An 18,804-nucleotide genomic window follows, 5' to 3' on the forward strand; every position below is an offset into this window, starting at 1 on the left:
CTAATATGCAATGACCGATTGTGATTGTCGTAGTGAATTGTTTGCATAAATTTTCTCTTAGTTAATTGTATTCTTAACGTTCTAAAAGCCTAACAATTTAACATGCAATGACCGATTGTGATTTTCGTAGTGAATTGTTTGCATAAATTTTCTCTTAGTTAATTGTCGTGAAAAATGAGATATAGTTGCAAGTGTTTTGAATTTAGTTTATGTTCTTTGTACACATCAGAAAACGGCCTCCTAGTGTAAATTATGTAATAGAATTTGGAATTAAAATCAACGAACTCGAGACAAGTGGCGTAGACCACATAACTACCTGACAACCATCGTTAAATTTTGTGTATATAAATGCAAGTTGTTAACCATCGTTAAATTTTGTGTATATAAATGCAAGTTGTTTGTTATTCCATCGTTTTATGAATAACGATAATATTAACATAATTTATGAGGTTTAAGAAAAGTATTTGGTTCAAATCCCTAGGAGTTTCACTTTGCTTTTGAAGTCTGATTCCTAAACTTAGTTTATTGGTTGAGATACTCAGTCTCCTCTCGGCCTCTGGTATGCAAACAATGGAAAGATGTGCCTCACACAAGCTGAACGTTAGGTCAACCACAATCCTTCCTTCTCTTCCTTCCCCACACAAAATTTGGACTAGTTATTAAAAAACAAATTGAGTTATAAAAGTGGCATTGACATGCATAGTGAATATGGATGAGGAGTTGCATGTTATATTTGGAATTTGTGCAGGTCAGATATGGGAATTTAAAAATAGGTTAATAATATCAATTAATATGTTTTATTGGTTGAATGTTGTTATTTATCTATCAAAGAGATAATATTGGTATAAGTTGTTCACATTTGTTTTACGGGTTAGTAAGAAAATAATTAAGTCTTTGGTTTAGCCTAAGAGATATACTAAATTTGTTTACCAAATTTTAAAAAATGGTTTTTCTATTCTCCATAAAATTGAATCCATAAAGAACAAGCGCTACATAGCAGCTAGTACATGTCGCTTAGTTTAAATATAGTTGAATTGAAATAAAAAACAAAGAAGAATCAAAATTGCATATATCCCATCTTGCAATAACAAGATAATTGCATTTAGGCAAGAAAAAGTAGTAGTCTTTGATGTATTTATTATTTATTATCTTTGTTCATGCTGCCATTAAATGTAGTTGTAATAATTTTGAATATAGTTGCATTGTGAACTTGGTTTCTTTCTCAAGTTACCAATTTTCATATTCCTTATGTTAAATAGATTATGTACTAATGGTTACATGTGTAATGTGATATTTAAAATTTTATAAATACTTAAGAAATTATTTCAATGTCTAATTTAAGTAAATATTTTTATAACAACTTACTCAATTGGATTTAATTTATGATTATCATATCCATAATTAATTGAGTCTGGTTTTATTAATTAAACAAATGATTATTATTTTCTTTATTTGGATTTAATTCTTACTATATAATCTTATAAATATTTATTATAAACCATATATTTGATAAAAATATAAACACATGTCTACTTTATTAGGTTTGAAGGTTGAGTATAAACACATGGGTTAATAGTTATATATTTTGTGAAAGTGAAAAAACAAAATTGAATTCTTAAATATTTATACTTTATTAAGTAAATTTGGAGACTTCCTAAGAAGAATGTGAAAACTCTTTTCGTGCCATCAGTATGCAAGAACGTTTCACACTAATACCATATTAAAATCTCAATTAAATCAATATTCATCTCTCTCTAAAAATTAGTTCCATCTCTATTTAGCTATTCCAAGCTGATTTTGAATCTCAATTAAATCAATATTCATCTCTCTCTAAAAATTAGTTCCATCTCTATTTAGCTATTCCAAGCTGATTTTGAATTTTGAAACTTTAGATAATGTTTGAAAAACTATTCAAAAATATTACACCTGACAATATTTATATATTAATTTATACAATTATATAATGATTTTTTTATTAGTATTAATTAATGTAATTGTATAATGAATTTAAAAAATATTCGTTTTGGTTTTACAATTATGTTTCGTTTATTTTCATGGCCATATGGAAATTCATACAGCCGTATTGTGAGCCGTTTATATAATTTGCATGGTCATGGTTATTGAGACGTTTTAAGTTAAAGAAACATTAAATAATTTTTTTTTCTTTTGAGAAAAATTGTTATATGGCCAAAGCCTATAGATTTTTACAATCAATATGGCCGAAGCCAATAGAATTTTTTACGATATAGTCGTACAATAATCGCCGTAGTGAGGGGAGCCTCAATGAACATTAAATAAACTTTAATGTTGGATCGTTGCAAATCTTTGGGTACTCTGCAAGAATGTCCCACATGTATCATGTTGTTATGATATTAAATAACAATACCATCCGTCGTGTTATCAATTTGTGTTGGTTTGGTAATAACTTATTTATAAATTTTAAATTTGATTTTTTTTATGAATTAAATTATAAGGGAATGAATGATATATAAGATTATTAAATATTATATTTAATATTTAATAAGTGATTAATAAAGATGAATATTTAAAAATTATATGTAATAGATAATAATTTAATATATTAATTATTATTATTATTTAATTTTAAGGTTATGGTTAAGCCAGACAGTAAACTGGTGTATGAGACTTTCTTGTTTATGGGACAAGGGACTCACTTCCATGGAGCGATTTGATCGCTAAGCATATTAAGGCATACATACCCTGCCCCCTCTGGTTTTGAACTTATGACCTTTTAGGAGGAAACACATGCTCTTAACCATTAAGTTCACTCAAGGGAACCACTCGAGTTGTATTGATCTAAATTCTTATTAAGTTTTAATAATAATTAGATGTATAATAAATGAACAAAATCTAGATATGGTATTTATATAATTTGAAATTAAATGGAATTTTCTATTTAATTGTAATATAAGTGGTAATTATACTATTATATTATTAGTTATGTGTATAGATTATATTAGTTTAAGATAGATTAAGAGGCTGATTTTATTTTGGATTGTTAATCTGATTTTCCTAGCAATACATATATGGTATAGTAACCTTAATTTTATCAAGGTATGGCTAGGTTGGTACCATATTGATGTGAATAATTAAGAAAAATATAAGATGAATTCATAGTTATTATTGGAAATGTGAATAGCTTTTTGGGTCAACCTCACTTCAAGCCATCACCTTTGGAAGTGAGGAAGAATGGTATTAGAACAAATTGATCAACTTGAACAAATAGTGCCACCTTAACCTAGATCTCTTCTACATGCACTAAAATTCATTTTTCCTTCTTTCTTTTTATCCAAGGTTGTATGTATGGTTAGTTGTTGTGACCTTTGCAACAAGACTTCTTAGTTGGACACAAAAATTCAAAACTCAACATATGTTATGAAGTGAGGGAAAGAAGCAAAGTAACTTATAATTAGTTTAAGTGGGATTATGACACCTTGTGGCACATTTATTATAGCATGTTGGAACTTATAATCAAATTAAGGAGTTAACCCAATTTTGTTGACCTACATTGATGAGTACATGATACACATCAAAATGTGTCATATGTGTTAGATAGTATAAAGTTAGGGGCTTGACCATGATATGAAGAAGAGGCCATTGGATATGAAGTAGTAATAAATCATGTAATATGCTAAAAAAGTCGAGATAACCTAAAGAAGTAATGAAGACACTAGCTATTCATGCAAGATATGGAGAAATTATAATTTGATCAAGTTGAGAGAATAATAATATAGTTCTTTGAAAGTACATGTCAAAGGAAGTCAAAATTGGAAGCAATATACTTTAAGATAGTATGCCACCAACATGGAAGGACAATACACCTATTATTAGAATGAGATGACAAAAAAATGTAAGCATAAAGAGACAACAATTTTAAGAAAGGAAGGAGACTTTTCAAGGTTTAGTTCCTAATGTTAGCAGTGATATTTGGATAAAGTTACCTTATGAAGGAAGGGAAAATGATGAACTTGTTGATAAGTAATAAGGATGAGATGAAAACAAAATAATGATAAATAAATACTTCACCCAAGATAATGGGTTTTAAGGAAAGTTGAATGGATGTTCACAAATGAAATATGAGATTTCGATTTGTAACAAAAAAAAAAGAGTAAGAAATCAAAAAGATGCAATAGCCTATCCTAAAAATGATGGAAGATTTTGGAATAGTCATAATATTGGTTAATGAAGTTAATGGTGGTCATTTTAAGGAGCCATAGAAGTATGTTGTAACTAGACCAAGTCAACACCCATAGCATGGTAACAAGAAGACATAATGAGGAAAAGAGGAAGCACCTGAGCATAAACAAAATAATCTCCTACTTAGTCAACTATTATTGATAGTTAAGGGAGGTTCCCCATTGAATAACATTAATATGGAAATTCTTAGATTAAAGAAGTTGATTAAAGCTTAGACCACTTCCTTGGAGCGTATACCTAGTGAGTAGCATTGAAGTGCTAGGATGAACTACAAAAATAATAATAATAATAATAATAAAGCCTATGACCGACTAATGTGATGATAGTGAAGGAATGCCTCTCTCTTAATGGGAAGCTCTCTTAAGGATATGCACTAAGTGGATTGAGCAACATGAATGATGATTAGGAATGACTTAGAGGGTCATAGTGATAACCTATATAATTTTAAGGTGACAAGATATGGAATTGTAAACTAAAAACACTCGCAACTCAGTAAGGATGACATGTGATAGACTAAGGAAAAGGTTTAAAAGTTTAAGGATCACAATTTTCTACCTTTTGGCAAAGGAAATAGATGATGTATACTAATGAGAAATCACCTAGCATGAAGTGTAAGAAGGAATGTGGCTAAAAATCATATAATGAGACCTTGAGAAGGATTATGTACAAATTGACAAAAGAAGTGAGAATCAACTAATAGAGGGGTATTGGACTGATTTGCACTTATTGTTTCATGAGGGAATTGACAATATAATGAGACTTCATATAAAACAATTTATCAAGTTTGTGCCATTAGTATTGAAAGAAGTTATTGTCAAGCACATTAGGCATACAAACTTTTTTGTGGATGATAATGGTAGTATTAATTTAGAGTGCTTTTGATTCTAAATTAAAGATGGTATTTGGCAAGTCAAAAGTTAAGGGGGAGAATTCCTGGCCCAACTTAAATAATAGTGAATCTATGATAAAAGATATCAAGTGACACTGAGATGGGAAATTAATGATATAAGTTAATCCTTTTAAAGTGAACAACAAGAGTGGTTGTGTGATGGATAAATCACCAAGGATAAACCATCCCTTGTACAAGTGGATTAAGCATGATAGAAGATTTAAACAATGATGACCTATATAATTTTAAAAATCCCAGATGGGAAGTTTTGAACCAAAATGCTCAGGAAAATGTTTAAAGGTAAATATCAAAGACAATAATTGTCTAGCATTAGTAAAGGAGATACATTTCGTGATAAGTTGAGGCTTAAAGATTAATGAGAAAACAATTAATGTGAAGAGTAAGAAGTTGGTATGTCGTAGATGAGTTATATATTTGGATTAAATGAGTCAATGTATTGGAAATGAAACAATTATTTAAGGAATAATGGTAAGACTAGTAATAACTTAACTAGTGATTAAAGCTCTAGATGGTGAAACTTGCAAGTAAAGAGATTGTATCAAAATTATAGCACATTGATAGTGTAGCTATGTCTATCCTGTAAATTGTGGACTTTCTTATTGAAAGAAGGGAGATGATTATTTAAAGCAATAGACATCCTATTGAGAACACCACATTAATCGTGTTGATGTGATAGCCTAGACCTTAAATGGATGTTGAATAATCTTAGTTCATAGTTGGTATTCATTGTTTATTTAGGCAATGAAATTGATTGTTGTTGATGAACCATGATAAGAATGCTTATAGTGTATTATTGTTCTATATCTGATAAGTATTGAGATGATTCTCATATTAATGATGTTTCATGATGTGATGGTATGTGGTAAATGGATATAATTTTGATGAGAGGTTAATGATATATATGTGGTGCTTATTTATTTATTTGTTATGATAATGATATTGTATTCTCATGATGGATATGATATGCGCAGTGATCATGATGTTATGATATGATGTATATTGACATGTGGTTCATTTATTATGTGATGTCATGATATATCTTTGATGCATATATGTTGATGTTATAACTTATGATGGTATTTCATGATGTGAAGCATGTGGAATTGCATGCAGTTTTTACTATTCATAATGTTATGATAACAATGATGTTATGTTTTCATGATGGCATGTGTTGACATGTCAATTATTTTTATGATGTTATGATTATAACTAATGCATTGGTTGTATGTTGAAATGTGGTGATTGGCCAAAAATCCACAAATGAGTCAAGAGGGCCGGTTTATTTAATGATCTTGTGGGAGCCCATACGTGCGACGAAGAATATGTAACACCATATGGGTTGGGGACAAACTCAATCAACACTACATATGCTAGTAGTTCCTTTGTCTTGTATAGCTCTTGATGGATAACTCTTAAGGGGCTATGGGGACCATCTTGAGGAGGCCAAGTGTCTGATATTGGAGGTCAAGTGCCTGATATTCTATTGGGATGTTGAAGTATAGTGGGGGTGTACGGATTTCGATCTCTGGGTTTTGCACCATAATGAGTGTGGAGGGAGTGGGACAACCTTGCGAGATGCTTGGAGTCATTGAGTACTAGGATTGGATGCTTACCTTGGGGCAGATGAGGTCTAAGCCTTGGCGTGAGCCTTGGGGCCAACCTTGGGCTATAGTATAGACGGTATAGACCGATGAGGCTTTATGACTGGTTTCGAAAGTTGGGAAAAATGACAGAGATTCCTTGGGATTTCTTGGGTGTTGTGGAAACTTTCAATGCCTACTAGTTATACTAATTCAGCAAAGAGTGTAAGGAAAACGTGAAGTAATAAATATCTAAATAAAACAATATAAAAAGTTAAATGATTCAACTTAACTTCCAGGATGAAGTTCCTTAAAGAGGGGGAGTATGTAATGTGTCGTAATAACAATGCTAATAATAAAATATAATATTAATATATAAATAAATAAATATTAAACAATAAAGAAAAGATAATAGTAGTAAATAAATAATAAAGAATAAAGAAAATATAATAATAATAAATAAATAATAAATAATGAAGAGAATAATAATAGTAAATAAATAAATAAATAGCAAATAATAAACTAGAGTTCTAAATAAATAGCTATAAAAATAGTAAAAATAAGTAAAGTTCAAAAAAATAAATAATAAATAATAAAAAAGAAAGAGTTAAATTAAGAAAAATATTGTATTGAGTAAAACTTAAAATAAATAAATAAAGTTGGCATGTTGACGCATAAAATGTGTGCATGCAGATCCCTTTCCATCTTTGGAACCATTTGGTCTATTTAATGGACGATGAGGAGAAAGTGATTCATTTATTCATTTGAAATGAAAGTATTGTGAGACAAAGGATTCCCTAGCAATAGTATGTTAATTGAGGGCTCGGGGGTGGCTAGTTGTAGAAAGATTATGTGCAATTGATCCTACAGTTGGGCGGAGAATCGTCCCCAAAAATTTTGTTGCGGTTAGTGAAATTCAAATAGTATTCAAATCCAAAATCACAAAAAATATCGTCGATATAGGTAAGTCATCTTTGCTCGTGTTTTTCAAAAATTCTATGCTAAATAGTTGAATAGTTGTGTGTTAATTATTAATCACATAAATTGATATAATTAGTTGTATGTTTTAATTTGGGGTTGTTACATGGTCATTACTCCCTTATTGCCCTAAACTTCCACATTTTCCTAATACACTATTGTTGTGTGAAAATTGCAAGATTCTCATAGTGGAGTCTCCACTTTTCTAATTGCAATCCCTAGTGCCTCTCCACTGCCAAGGTATGGAACCAATCAACGAATCATTAACATTGATCCCCTTGATGTGGAAATGGATGAGAATACTATGCACATCCTCTACTTTCATCACTTACGGGATCAACATCTCTAAATCCCATTTTGGCATCTAATCGCAAACATACAAGCATTCCCTCTATGTCACATGTCACTTCAATCTCAACATAAATAGAACTTTAGTCCAGTAGTCTTCCTCCCCCACAGTAGATGTTATGAATGTGAACCACATCTCTCATTCCCATTATGATGATTCAAGATTCACTTCCTCTTTCCTATGAAGTGGTACCTCAAGGTTTCGTCTCCCCATATTTCATTCAGATGAAGACATCATGGAGTTCCTTACCACACTAGACTATCCATGGGATGAAATGCATCATTGTTCCTACTTTTTGCCACAACAACCAAGTCTCGTTAACAATTATATTGTGGAATCGAAAGAATTCATTCATGGTTAAGTGGATTGGTTCAAAAACCACATCCCCACTCTAGATGTCCTTGAAGAGGGGAATATGGCCAAGATTTCACCAACTATTCAAGTGAATATCTCTACGAAAGTATGAATCGAGGAATATGTCTCGCTAGGGGCAAATTGTTCACCCAAAGAGATTGCCTCCTCCATAAAGTTGATTAAGGAATTCTAAGATGTCTTCACGTGGTCCTGTTATGAGACTTAGACTTGATCCATCGATTATTGACACCAAATTGACACATGGTCAGATGCCATTCCCATCTGTCATAAGCAAAGGCTTATTCACCCCACTAGAAGAGATGTCATCAAGGCTAAAATAGATAATCTCTAGAAAGCTAGGTTCATATTCCTTGTCGCTTATACCTTTCTGGTTTCTAACCCAGTGCTCGTTATGAAAAAAAGGCACTATTCATTCCTACACTAACTTTCATTATCTAAACAAAGGTTGTCCCAAAGGCAATTATCCCACATCATTCATTGAACAAATTATTGATGAATGTGTTGGCCATGAGGTTTGGTTCTTCATGGATGGATTGTTGGGCTGTCAGTATTCAATTGCAAGATAAATACAAAATTGTTTTCACTAGTGACATGCTTAAAAGTGACACATGATCATCAACATAAACCATTCTCCAATAGGATCAATGTAACGTTTGCATTCTAGGGAATAAAGTTAAATGTGCCCTCATACTTGTCCCCAAATCTTAACCTAATTGTAACGATCTCCCAAATCATAAATTTTATTGAAAAATTTGCTGCCAGAAATTTAAATTCGCTATAAACATGTATAAATTCTAATTACTCCTTTTCAAATTTGAAGCTTTGATAACATGTTTATTTCTAAATTTTAGATCTGCTTTTAATTCCCAATAATTTTTATAACCCAGAAATTAAAAAAGATACATGCATATATATATATATATATATAGATATACACATCCAATTATTGAATAAAACGCACTAGAATATTTAGCTTGGAAAACTAAATAGCAAAAACACATACCTAAAATCAATGACACTGAAAATTGTCCTCCAACTAACCTTCACTTTTATTTATTATAACAATGAGGGCTCCCTAACCAAAATTGGCCCACTGCAAAAATTACAAGCAACAACAATTTTTTTGAAATAAATCGAGCACCTAAACAACTTGTATAGCCCTAAAGAAAATTGGATTGACCCCAACACCCTCCAACCTTCTTGTTGCACCTATCAAGTCACACGCTTATGGTTGTATCACCCATGCATGTGACCTACGCACGTTATACCTTCTTTTCTCACACATATAAATTGCACTAGGGATTTGCAACACGTGCGAGGCCACAACTTGCTCCTATGCCCTCTTACACTTGCATGAGTGGTTTGGCCTTCCTATTTTTGTTGTACGACCTATGCTAGGGTTCTCCTTTACCACAAAAAAATTCCATGCTCATCTTTCTTCTCTTGGGCTTGAGTATCACACTCAAGGAGAGAAAATTGCTCTCAAATCTTTGTCAATTGTTTCTCACCTCTCCCTAGGCTTGCTTTTATAATTTCTCAATGAACTAAATCCATAACCCTAATATCCAAAGTGATGAATGACTAGAATTAAATCCAAATCCACTTGAAATCAATGGTTGAGATAAAGCAATCTATTTATTCTTTTAAGGTTGAAAATAGAACCCCAGCTCAAGGATTGAGGATGGTCGCGACCTGGTGAAAACGGGGGTTTGCAGTTCACGGACTCTTCAGATCTAGGGTTCGAAACTGGAAAAGAACAGGGTCAGAGTGGCAGAGCTATACAGAAGAGGACAGATCCTGACCTGACAAATGGTAAACGAGGGGTCCATAGGGACCCCATCTTATAAACAAATAATGATGCACAAACAGACAGCACAGGAAGGTGTGCAAATAGCTGGGTATGAAAGGTCACAGAAAGAGGACGGGACCAGCAAGGGAAGGAAAAGATATGAGGGCAAGGAGGAACACAATACTCAAAAGCTGAAAGGAAAGGAGGACGGTGGCCGAACAGAAAACAGAGGCAGGGAGAAGGCAACGCAAGCACATCCCGCCCATGAAAACAAACAAGAAAAGAAGCAGACAGAAGAAGAAGAAGGGGCTCTGAATAAAGAGAACGAGGAACAAGGAGACAAAACAGAAACATTCAATGGCAAAAAGACTCAAGGCCCATGTAAACCTAAGGCGGCAGAAACCCTAAGGGTGGTGATAACAGACCCAGAAATTCAAGCCTACCGGGATCACATGACCGAACATGCAGTGATCTGCAAGTTCATGGGACTCTGGCCAACAGAAAGGGCGTTGTGCCAATGGATAAAGCAGCAATGGAAACCCAAAGGTGATGTTAGACTGCACTTAGGAGCCAAAGGTTTTTTCACTGTTGTTTTCTCAAATCTAGAGGATAAGGATAGAATATTTGATGGCGGACCTTACTTCTTCGCTTCTGCGGGCCTATACATTAGGCCTTGGAAGCCCAATTTTGTGCCAGAAAAAGAAACCTTCAAGCAGGTGCCTGTCTGGATACGCCTCTTCTCCCTGCCAATAGACTATTGGGGATATGCAGCTCTAAAACAAATAGGTGATAAATTAGGGACCTTCATCAAAGCTTCAGAAGCCACTCTGCAGAGAAGATACACCTCCTGTGCCCGAATCTGTGTGGAAATGGATGTGTCGGGGGCATTGCATGAGGGACTGTGGCTGGAATATAGGGATGAGGACTATTTCCAAGCCATTGATTATGAGCAAATCCCATTCCGATGCAGAAAATGTCATGAGCATGGACATTTAATCAGAGAATGCCCATTAAATAAAACAGCGGAAGACCTTAAGGTAGATAAGGCAGAGAAGAACAGGGAATTCTTCACTCGACCAAGAGCGAGACAAAGAGCCAACAGGAAACGCCCGACCAAAGCAAGCACATCACAAGGTAATACTAGCAATGCTTTCGAAGTTCTGGAAACTGAGACCGAATCAGAGGACAATAATAAGGAACAAAACACCTCTGAAGCAAACAAAACTACAACAGAGCCTGAAACTAAAACAATGGAGAAAAATCCTCCAAGCATTATACTACAGAATCAAGAGGTAACAGAAGGGGTAGATGAAGACTCAGAAATGCTCATAAGTGATGAGATGGAACTTACTGACATACTAGAGCAAGAAGGAGTTAATCTACCAGACATGGTGGAAAACTGGAAAAAGAAGGGGATGGAACACATATCGGAAGAGGAAGTTAGGAGAATTAATGATATACTAATAGCACGACAAAGAGAAGAAATCGAAATGCAAAGCAAGAACCTGGGCATAGCCAAAGGAATGGGACTCCGAACAAAAGGTCTACTTCAAACCTCCACAAGCTCCAAACAAAGGAAAAAGAGAGGGCGCAGAACCAATAATGAGGCACTGCAGGAATTGGGACAAATGCTCTTAAACTCTGGTAAGATGAAAGCTCTAGAAGTTTTTTCTCTAAACTACTAAATCTTGTTTTAAAATGAAAGTCATCTCTTGGAATGCTAGAGGGCTTAATAGCCAAATAAAACAGCGACTTTTAAAGAAGAAGGTCCAAAAGGAAAAACCAGACATTATATTTGTGCAAGAAACCAAATGTGCAAGTAGTACTATTCATAATGTAAGCAAAAAATTAGGCAAACATATGGAATACCTGGAAACTGCCAGCCATGGATGGGAGGGAGGATTAATCACCCTGTGGGATCCGCAAGTAATCAAAATCCTCTCCTCTGAAGCGACCAGATCTTTCATAGCTGTAGAAGCTCAGGTGGTAGGAAATTCGGAAACCTATTTGTGTACTAATGTCTACGGGCCTCAGAAGTTAGAAGAGAAGTTTCTTTTTCTGAGAACTCTGCTGAATCTGAAGCTAAGATATCCCAGAGCGAAGGCAGTCATAGGAGGGGATTTCAATATGATAACTACCCTCATGGAAAAGAAAGGAGGGATAAGGAAACTCAACAAAGATTCTGAAGCTTTCTTAGATTTCATCAAAACAGCTAAACTAGTGGATGTCCACCCCAAGAGTGGGGCTTACACTTGGAATAACAAAAGGGGAGGTGAAAGACAAATTGCTTCTCGACTAGACAGATTTCTAATCTCCGAAAGTATTCTGTTGGAGGGAGTTATAGTAGAATCAGATATACTCCCTAGTGGAGGGTCAGACCATTGGCCCATTTCTCTGATTGCTGCTATCCAGGGCACTCCAAGAAACAAGCCGTTTAGATTTGAGAAATTTTGGCTCACCCATCCGGACTTCACTCAACTTATTGAAAAATGGTGGAATGAACCGGTGGACATCAGAGGTACCAAAATGTATAGATTACAAGGCAAACTGAGATACATCAAAAACAAGATCAAAATATGGAATAAAACAGTCTTTGGGAACATATTCAAAGAAAAAGCCAAATTAGAGGAGCAATTAGAGCAGATACACAAAGGTTGGATCACTGGAGATATTAATCCAGAAACAGTAAACAAAGAAAAAATGTTGATGCAGCAATGGCAGCTTCGTTGCCAACAAGAGGAAACCCTATGGAAACAAAAGTCCCGGATTCAGTGGCTCAAGGAAGGGGAACAAAATACAAAATTCTTCCATAGATCAGCAATGGACCACAGGGGAGCTAACAAAATCCTCAGTCTCAAAAATGAACAGGGAGCCATTCTACAGACACATCAAGAAGTTTCAACCCTTCTTACTACGCATTTCAGCAGCATAGCTCAAGAGCCAGAGGTTGACAGGACAGAAGCAATTGATGAACTCATCAAATCCATCCCCAAGACAATCACTAATGAGCAAAACCTGGCACTAACTCGAGAAATTTCTTTGGAAGAGGTGGAAGAAGCGGTGAAGGATATGCCAAATGATAAAGCTCCTGGGCCTGATGGTTTTACCATCAACTTCTACAAGGCTTGCTGGGACATTGTTAAAACAGAGGTCTGGGAAGTTGTGGAAGACTCTCGGCGTTCTGCCTCAATCCTCAAGTCCCTCAATTCTACTTTCCTTGCCCTGATTCCAAAAGAAGAGGAAGCCAACACCCCGGCAAAATTTCGGCCTATAGCTTTGTGCAATGTTATATATAAAATTATCTCTAAAGTCATAGCTAACAGAATGAAACCAATTCTTCCGGGCCTCATCTCTGAAGAGCAATCGGGATATGTTGAGGGGAGACAAATTCTGGACAATATTTTACTAGCTCAAGAAATGATTCATACTCTTCACTCCAGAAAGATTGCAGGTATGATGATGCAACTTGACTTATCAAAGGCTTATGACAAAGTCAACTGGAATTACCTGGAAGCAATTTTAAAAGCTTTCGGTTTTGCCAATCAATGGATAGTGTGGATTTTAGCTCTGATCAAATCTACTAAATTTTCTATTCTGGTAAACGGTGCCCCTTCCGATCAATTCTCCCCCTCACGAGGGCTCAGGCAAGGAGACCCATTATCACCTTTCCTTTTTGTAATCCTGATGGAAGGTTTAAGTAGACTCATTCGCAGCGCTAAAGAGGAAGGAAGTATCAAAGGATTGCAGCCCCTGCCTTCCATTCCAGCGACCACTCACCAACAATTTGTTGATGATACGATGTTACATGGTACTCCCACAGTCAAAGAAGCCTTGGGCTACAAAAGGATCCTCAATCTTTTCAGCAAAGCTTCAGGTATGGAAGTTAATCTATCTAAATCCACCATCTTCTTTTTCAATACTCATTTAGCAGTGCAAAAAAATCTCTCTACCATCCTAGGCTTCCGGAGAAGCAGCCTGCCCTCTAGGTACCTAGGAGCTCCTCTAACTGATAAACCCTGGCAAAAAATTCATTGGGAGAAGATCCTAGCAAGCCTGGAGAAAAGATGCCATCATTGGACCCATAGGGCCCTCAATTTTGCTGGTAGGCTAGTCTTAACCAAAGCAGTCCTGCAAGCTATTCCTCAATATATGCTCTCCATAATTCCTGCTCCCAAAGGAGTCCTTCAGCAAATGAGGATAATTCAGAGAACTTTCTTATGGTCAGGAAATTCAGAGAAGAAAAAGTGGGCACTAGTGGCATGGAATAAAATGTGTAAGCCCAAACAACTGGGAGGGTTAAACTTGCTAGACCCCTCCACCATCAATAGGGCCTGTGGTGCTAAGTTGTGGTGGAAATGGCTGAAGGAACCCAAACTTCCTTGGGCTAGACATTGGAAGGAAAAATACGCTCCAATGCATAGTATACAGCACCTGATCAGAATGCAAGAGAACCCAGAAGGCTCACCGATCTGGAACCTAGCAAGAAAAAACCGACACATTATACAGGAGAATAGCTTCTGGGAAATTCGCAATGGAGAAACTGCCCTTTTTTGGGAGGATGCCTGGCAACAACTCCCCAAGTTGGAAAGGCCTGAGTTTGCAGGTCTTCAAAGAAATTACCAGGAGCTTGGGAGAATGACGGTGAATCACTATTGGACTCCTAATAATAGGGACCAGGAGTGGAGAACTTGGGCAGTCAATGAAACAGAGCACATGACCGAAGCAAACAATGACATTAGGAACTTGCAAACACTGTTAAACAAAAGAAGAATTAGAATGGCGGAAGACAATGACCAACTAAGATGGGGAAAGCAAGGAGGGGGCAATTTCACGCTCAAAGAAGCCAGAAACTTCATCGAAGATTCGGAGCAAGAAGAAAAAGTTAAATGGAGCAACAAGGTCTGGGATTCTCAGTTCTGGCCGAAAATTAAAACCTTCCTTTGGCTCCTAATGCACAGGAAAACTCTCACTTGGGAGAATCTCCGAAAGAAAGGGTTCTGTGGCCCATCTAGATGCCCCATGTGTGAAAAGAAGAAGAAACAATGAATCATCTCTTCAACACATGTGAGTTGGCAAACCTCCTGTGGAATTGGGCGGAAACCACTTTGCAGCAAACAGACAGAATAAGAGATTCCATTCAAGAAACCATCGAAAATTGGCGAGGCAATTTCTCCAGCAATCAATTGGTTAACATCATTTGGAAAACCATGCCAGGATTCATTACATGGTCAATCTGGAAGGAAAGGAATAGGAGAGTATTCTTAAACGAAACCAGAAATATAAATCACTCTATAGAAATTATTATACAAAATATCAGGCAATTGGTTCTTGTCAAAGGAAGACCAGAACAAGATACTAAAGCATCAACTGGGGACTTACAAATCTTGAAAGCTTTCAACCTGGATAAAGGAACCTTCGCGGCTACTGTGAATCACCAACGGGAGATAAATACCACTTTAAGTATCTGGAAACGGCCACCTTCAGGCTTCCTTAAACTAAATTTCGATGGTGCTTCTCGGGGTAATCCAGGTCTGGCCGGCATCAGAGGCATTCTCAGGAACAGCGAAGGAGAAATTCAGTACATCTATAGCAGAGCCTTAGGGGAAGGAACCAATAATGAGATGGAGTTCGCAGCGCTGGAACAGGGTCTGAGAATTCTTGGGAAATTACAGGCGGGCGCAGCAGTGGTAGAAGGGGACTCCCAGCTCGCAATCACAGCAGCGAGAAGGATGTATGCGGGAGCCAAAGCAAGCAAAGTTACACAGCATTGGAGACTGGCCAAGGTGACAGAGAGTATTGCCGAACATCTTGGGCGTTTGAATGGTTTAATCTTTCAAGCTGTTCGCCGCAAAGCTAATACCGTTGCGGATCATCTGGCAAATTATGGTATAGAGAACCCCACTATCATCATGGACAGCTGTTGGCAGGACGTCACCTGCCCGGAAGTAAGAAACAAGTGTACCCTGCTCTCGAGGCAGGATATGGTAAATGAAAGATAAGGCCAAAGGGACGGCGCTCTATGCAGGTATTGGGATATGATTATTATCAATCGTACTACTGGGAGAATTAAGGGTCGGCAGAAGAATGAAGGACAGGCAGGAAATGGGCATTCAATGCACAAGCAGGCAGGAGTCACTCCCATCAGCTCCATGAACGAAAAGTATGAGTTCCGTCGGCGCCCATATAAAAGTATGGACACTTGGCACGCATCGGAGAGGTTCAAGAGGGGAAAACTTAAGAGCAAAAATCCGAGACATCATCGAAAGTGTGAACCACGAAGCAAGGATAATTATGAAGGGATTTGCGGTCAGCAGGTGACAAGATGGAACGCAGCAAGTGACTCACCCGCTCTCTCCTCTATATCTTCAGTCCCCAATAACGGCAGCACCACTGTGTATTCGGTTAGTCTGCAGAAACTCTTTTCCTCGGCCCTTAGAATACGGTGTTGTTCGGTGCTTGATTTCAAGACAATGGCGGCGAGGGCAGCAGAAATGCTTCTGCCAACCGAGATCTCAAGCAAGCTCGGGAAACTTATGAAACAAGGACCTCTCAGAGGGAAAAACGTAAGATTGAGGAGCTGGAGGCTATAGTGGCTGAGGAAGAGGAGAACTTGGAGGAGCATGAATTGGAGAAGGATATGGAGTGGGTCCAGGACCCTGGAACATCTACAACTCGGGCCACCCAATATGTCCGCACGCAAGCAGAAATGTGGAGGATGAAGACGATGCTGGCAAAAGCCATAAGCATGCAAGGTGATTATATCAGCCAGGCACGACAGGCTCAACATGCTATTTCTGTAACTTCTGCGGAGCATGCGGCGATCTTGGAAGCCTTGGACTTTAAAATTAGCGGTCTGGAGCAGCAATTCGATAGCATTTCCAAAAAGCTAACAGTCTTGATCAGTCTTCTGCGTCACTCCATTTGTCAGGAAGCTATGAGTGTTGGGGAAAGGGCGGAGGAGAAAACGGGCAACAGTCAGGGCACACTCTCATCGCTACCTCAGGCGGGCAGAGCCAAGGCTCCGACTGGTCAGGAATCCTCCAAGAATTATGTGGTTCTCGAGATGTAATGGGTCTTTGCTGCAAGCACTGGATGAGTTCCTGGGGCATGGGTCTGTATATTCGATCATTGACCTTGGAACTTATCCGTTTTGTCAGTTTTTTTGGTTTTTTTTCTCTAGCTGTCCAAGGCTCTATGTGGGTCTCAGTTTGTTCACTGTTTGTTTTTTTGTCAACCCCTGACTTTCTCTGCCGCCCTGCGTGGTGTGCCCTGGGGTTCTGTAGGAGATCATTTTGGTCATGACGGGGTGTATTCGGACTAGGAAAGCAGTCTTCTGTCTGCACGAGCAGACCTTTTGTAAATATGTATTATTGTCTTAATATAAAATGCTGATTTACACAAAAAAATGGTTGAGATAAAGCAAATTCATTAATGTAATTAAAATAACATTCCTTAGTTTTCCTAACTCAATAACCAACACTAATTAATTAACTTAATGTGTTTTTCCTAAGTTAAAAAAAACAAACAAAAACAAAACAAAACAAAAAACCAAAAAAAACAAAAAATTAAGCAAGTTTCAACTTTGGATCATTCTTGCATTCTTGAAACCTAGCCAATGTAGAAATACTTGTCCATAACTACAAATATCAACAATAACATGAAGTTTAGATAATTTGCACTCACAGACAACACTTTCTTATAATAAAACACTTAAAATCTTATATTTGGACTCCAAAGGATTTTTTTAGAACAATATAACGATTTTCATTTTCCCCTTCATAATTTGTGAAACCATGCATATTGTGTTGAATACTTTTCTTACTTGGTTTTTGCAATGATTCCATGCATTTATATGGTTCTCATATTTGTAAAATTTACGGTAACTTAAATTAAGTTATAAATTTTATTTAGTTAATTTATTTCTTTTTGGATCTTTCTAGCAAGGCTGAAGCACTTTAGCTTACAAGAATCTAAAGTGAATAACTTTCTAGAAACATGTATTATTACATATAAAACAAAAATAATAAAAACTTTCAAAGATATCAAAAAAAATAAAAGTGGAAAAGGTAAAGGTCTTATCCAAATATTCCCTAACATATACTATTTGTAGCTCAAATTTGACATGCAGTGTATTGAATATGATCAATGAAATGTATTGAATATGATAATGTCATGGTGATAAAGAAATATAGCAAACCAAGTGACCAAGAGGATTATTGTCTAATAAACGAAGAAATAAATGTCTACTTTTGCTCTTAGGTTCTCACTATATAACATAATAAAATACATAAGCAGTATAGGACAACTTATTTTTCCTCATAAGTTATATAGGTTGACGTCATCATGAACTTGTCTAAATTGAAAGGTTGTATAAATTTCCCTTCAGAACTTTAATTTTGATCATCAAATGCGATAGCTACTTTTTATCCTTGCATGATACAATCTTAAAGCAGAGACATATCTTGGAACTCATCTTCTTACAACATATCAGATTTCAATCAATATATTATAATACATATTGGGTAGGATTTGCCAAAAAAATAAATGTTTCTTAAAATAAATGTTTTCATGTATCACTAAATCACATAAAAGAAGAGCATTTATT

At 36.1% G+C, this 18,804-nt stretch overlaps 1 protein-coding gene across 1 annotated transcript; it reads left to right on the forward strand.

Annotated features, from left to right (window-relative positions):
* Nucleotides 1-12,341: 12,341 nt before the first annotated feature.
* LOC149153223 (uncharacterized) lies at nt 12,342-17,268 on the forward strand. The gene is made up of 5 exons (XM_089443740.1): nt 12,342-14,073; nt 14,425-15,098; nt 15,311-16,183; nt 16,271-16,388; nt 16,667-17,268. Exons 1-5 carry the CDS (start codon nt 12,342-12,344, stop codon nt 17,266-17,268), a joined length of 3,999 nt encoding a protein of 1,332 aa, XP_089299866.1.
* The last annotated feature ends 1,536 nt before the right edge of the window (nt 17,269-18,804 follow it).

The sequence above is a fragment of the Pinus tabuliformis genome, chromosome 9, assembly GCF_031772625.1.
Source record: "Pinus tabuliformis cultivar Carrire ecotype Pingquan chromosome 9, CPIR1, whole genome shotgun sequence".
Classification (NCBI taxonomy): domain Eukaryota; kingdom Viridiplantae; phylum Streptophyta; class Pinopsida; order Pinales; family Pinaceae; genus Pinus; species Pinus tabuliformis.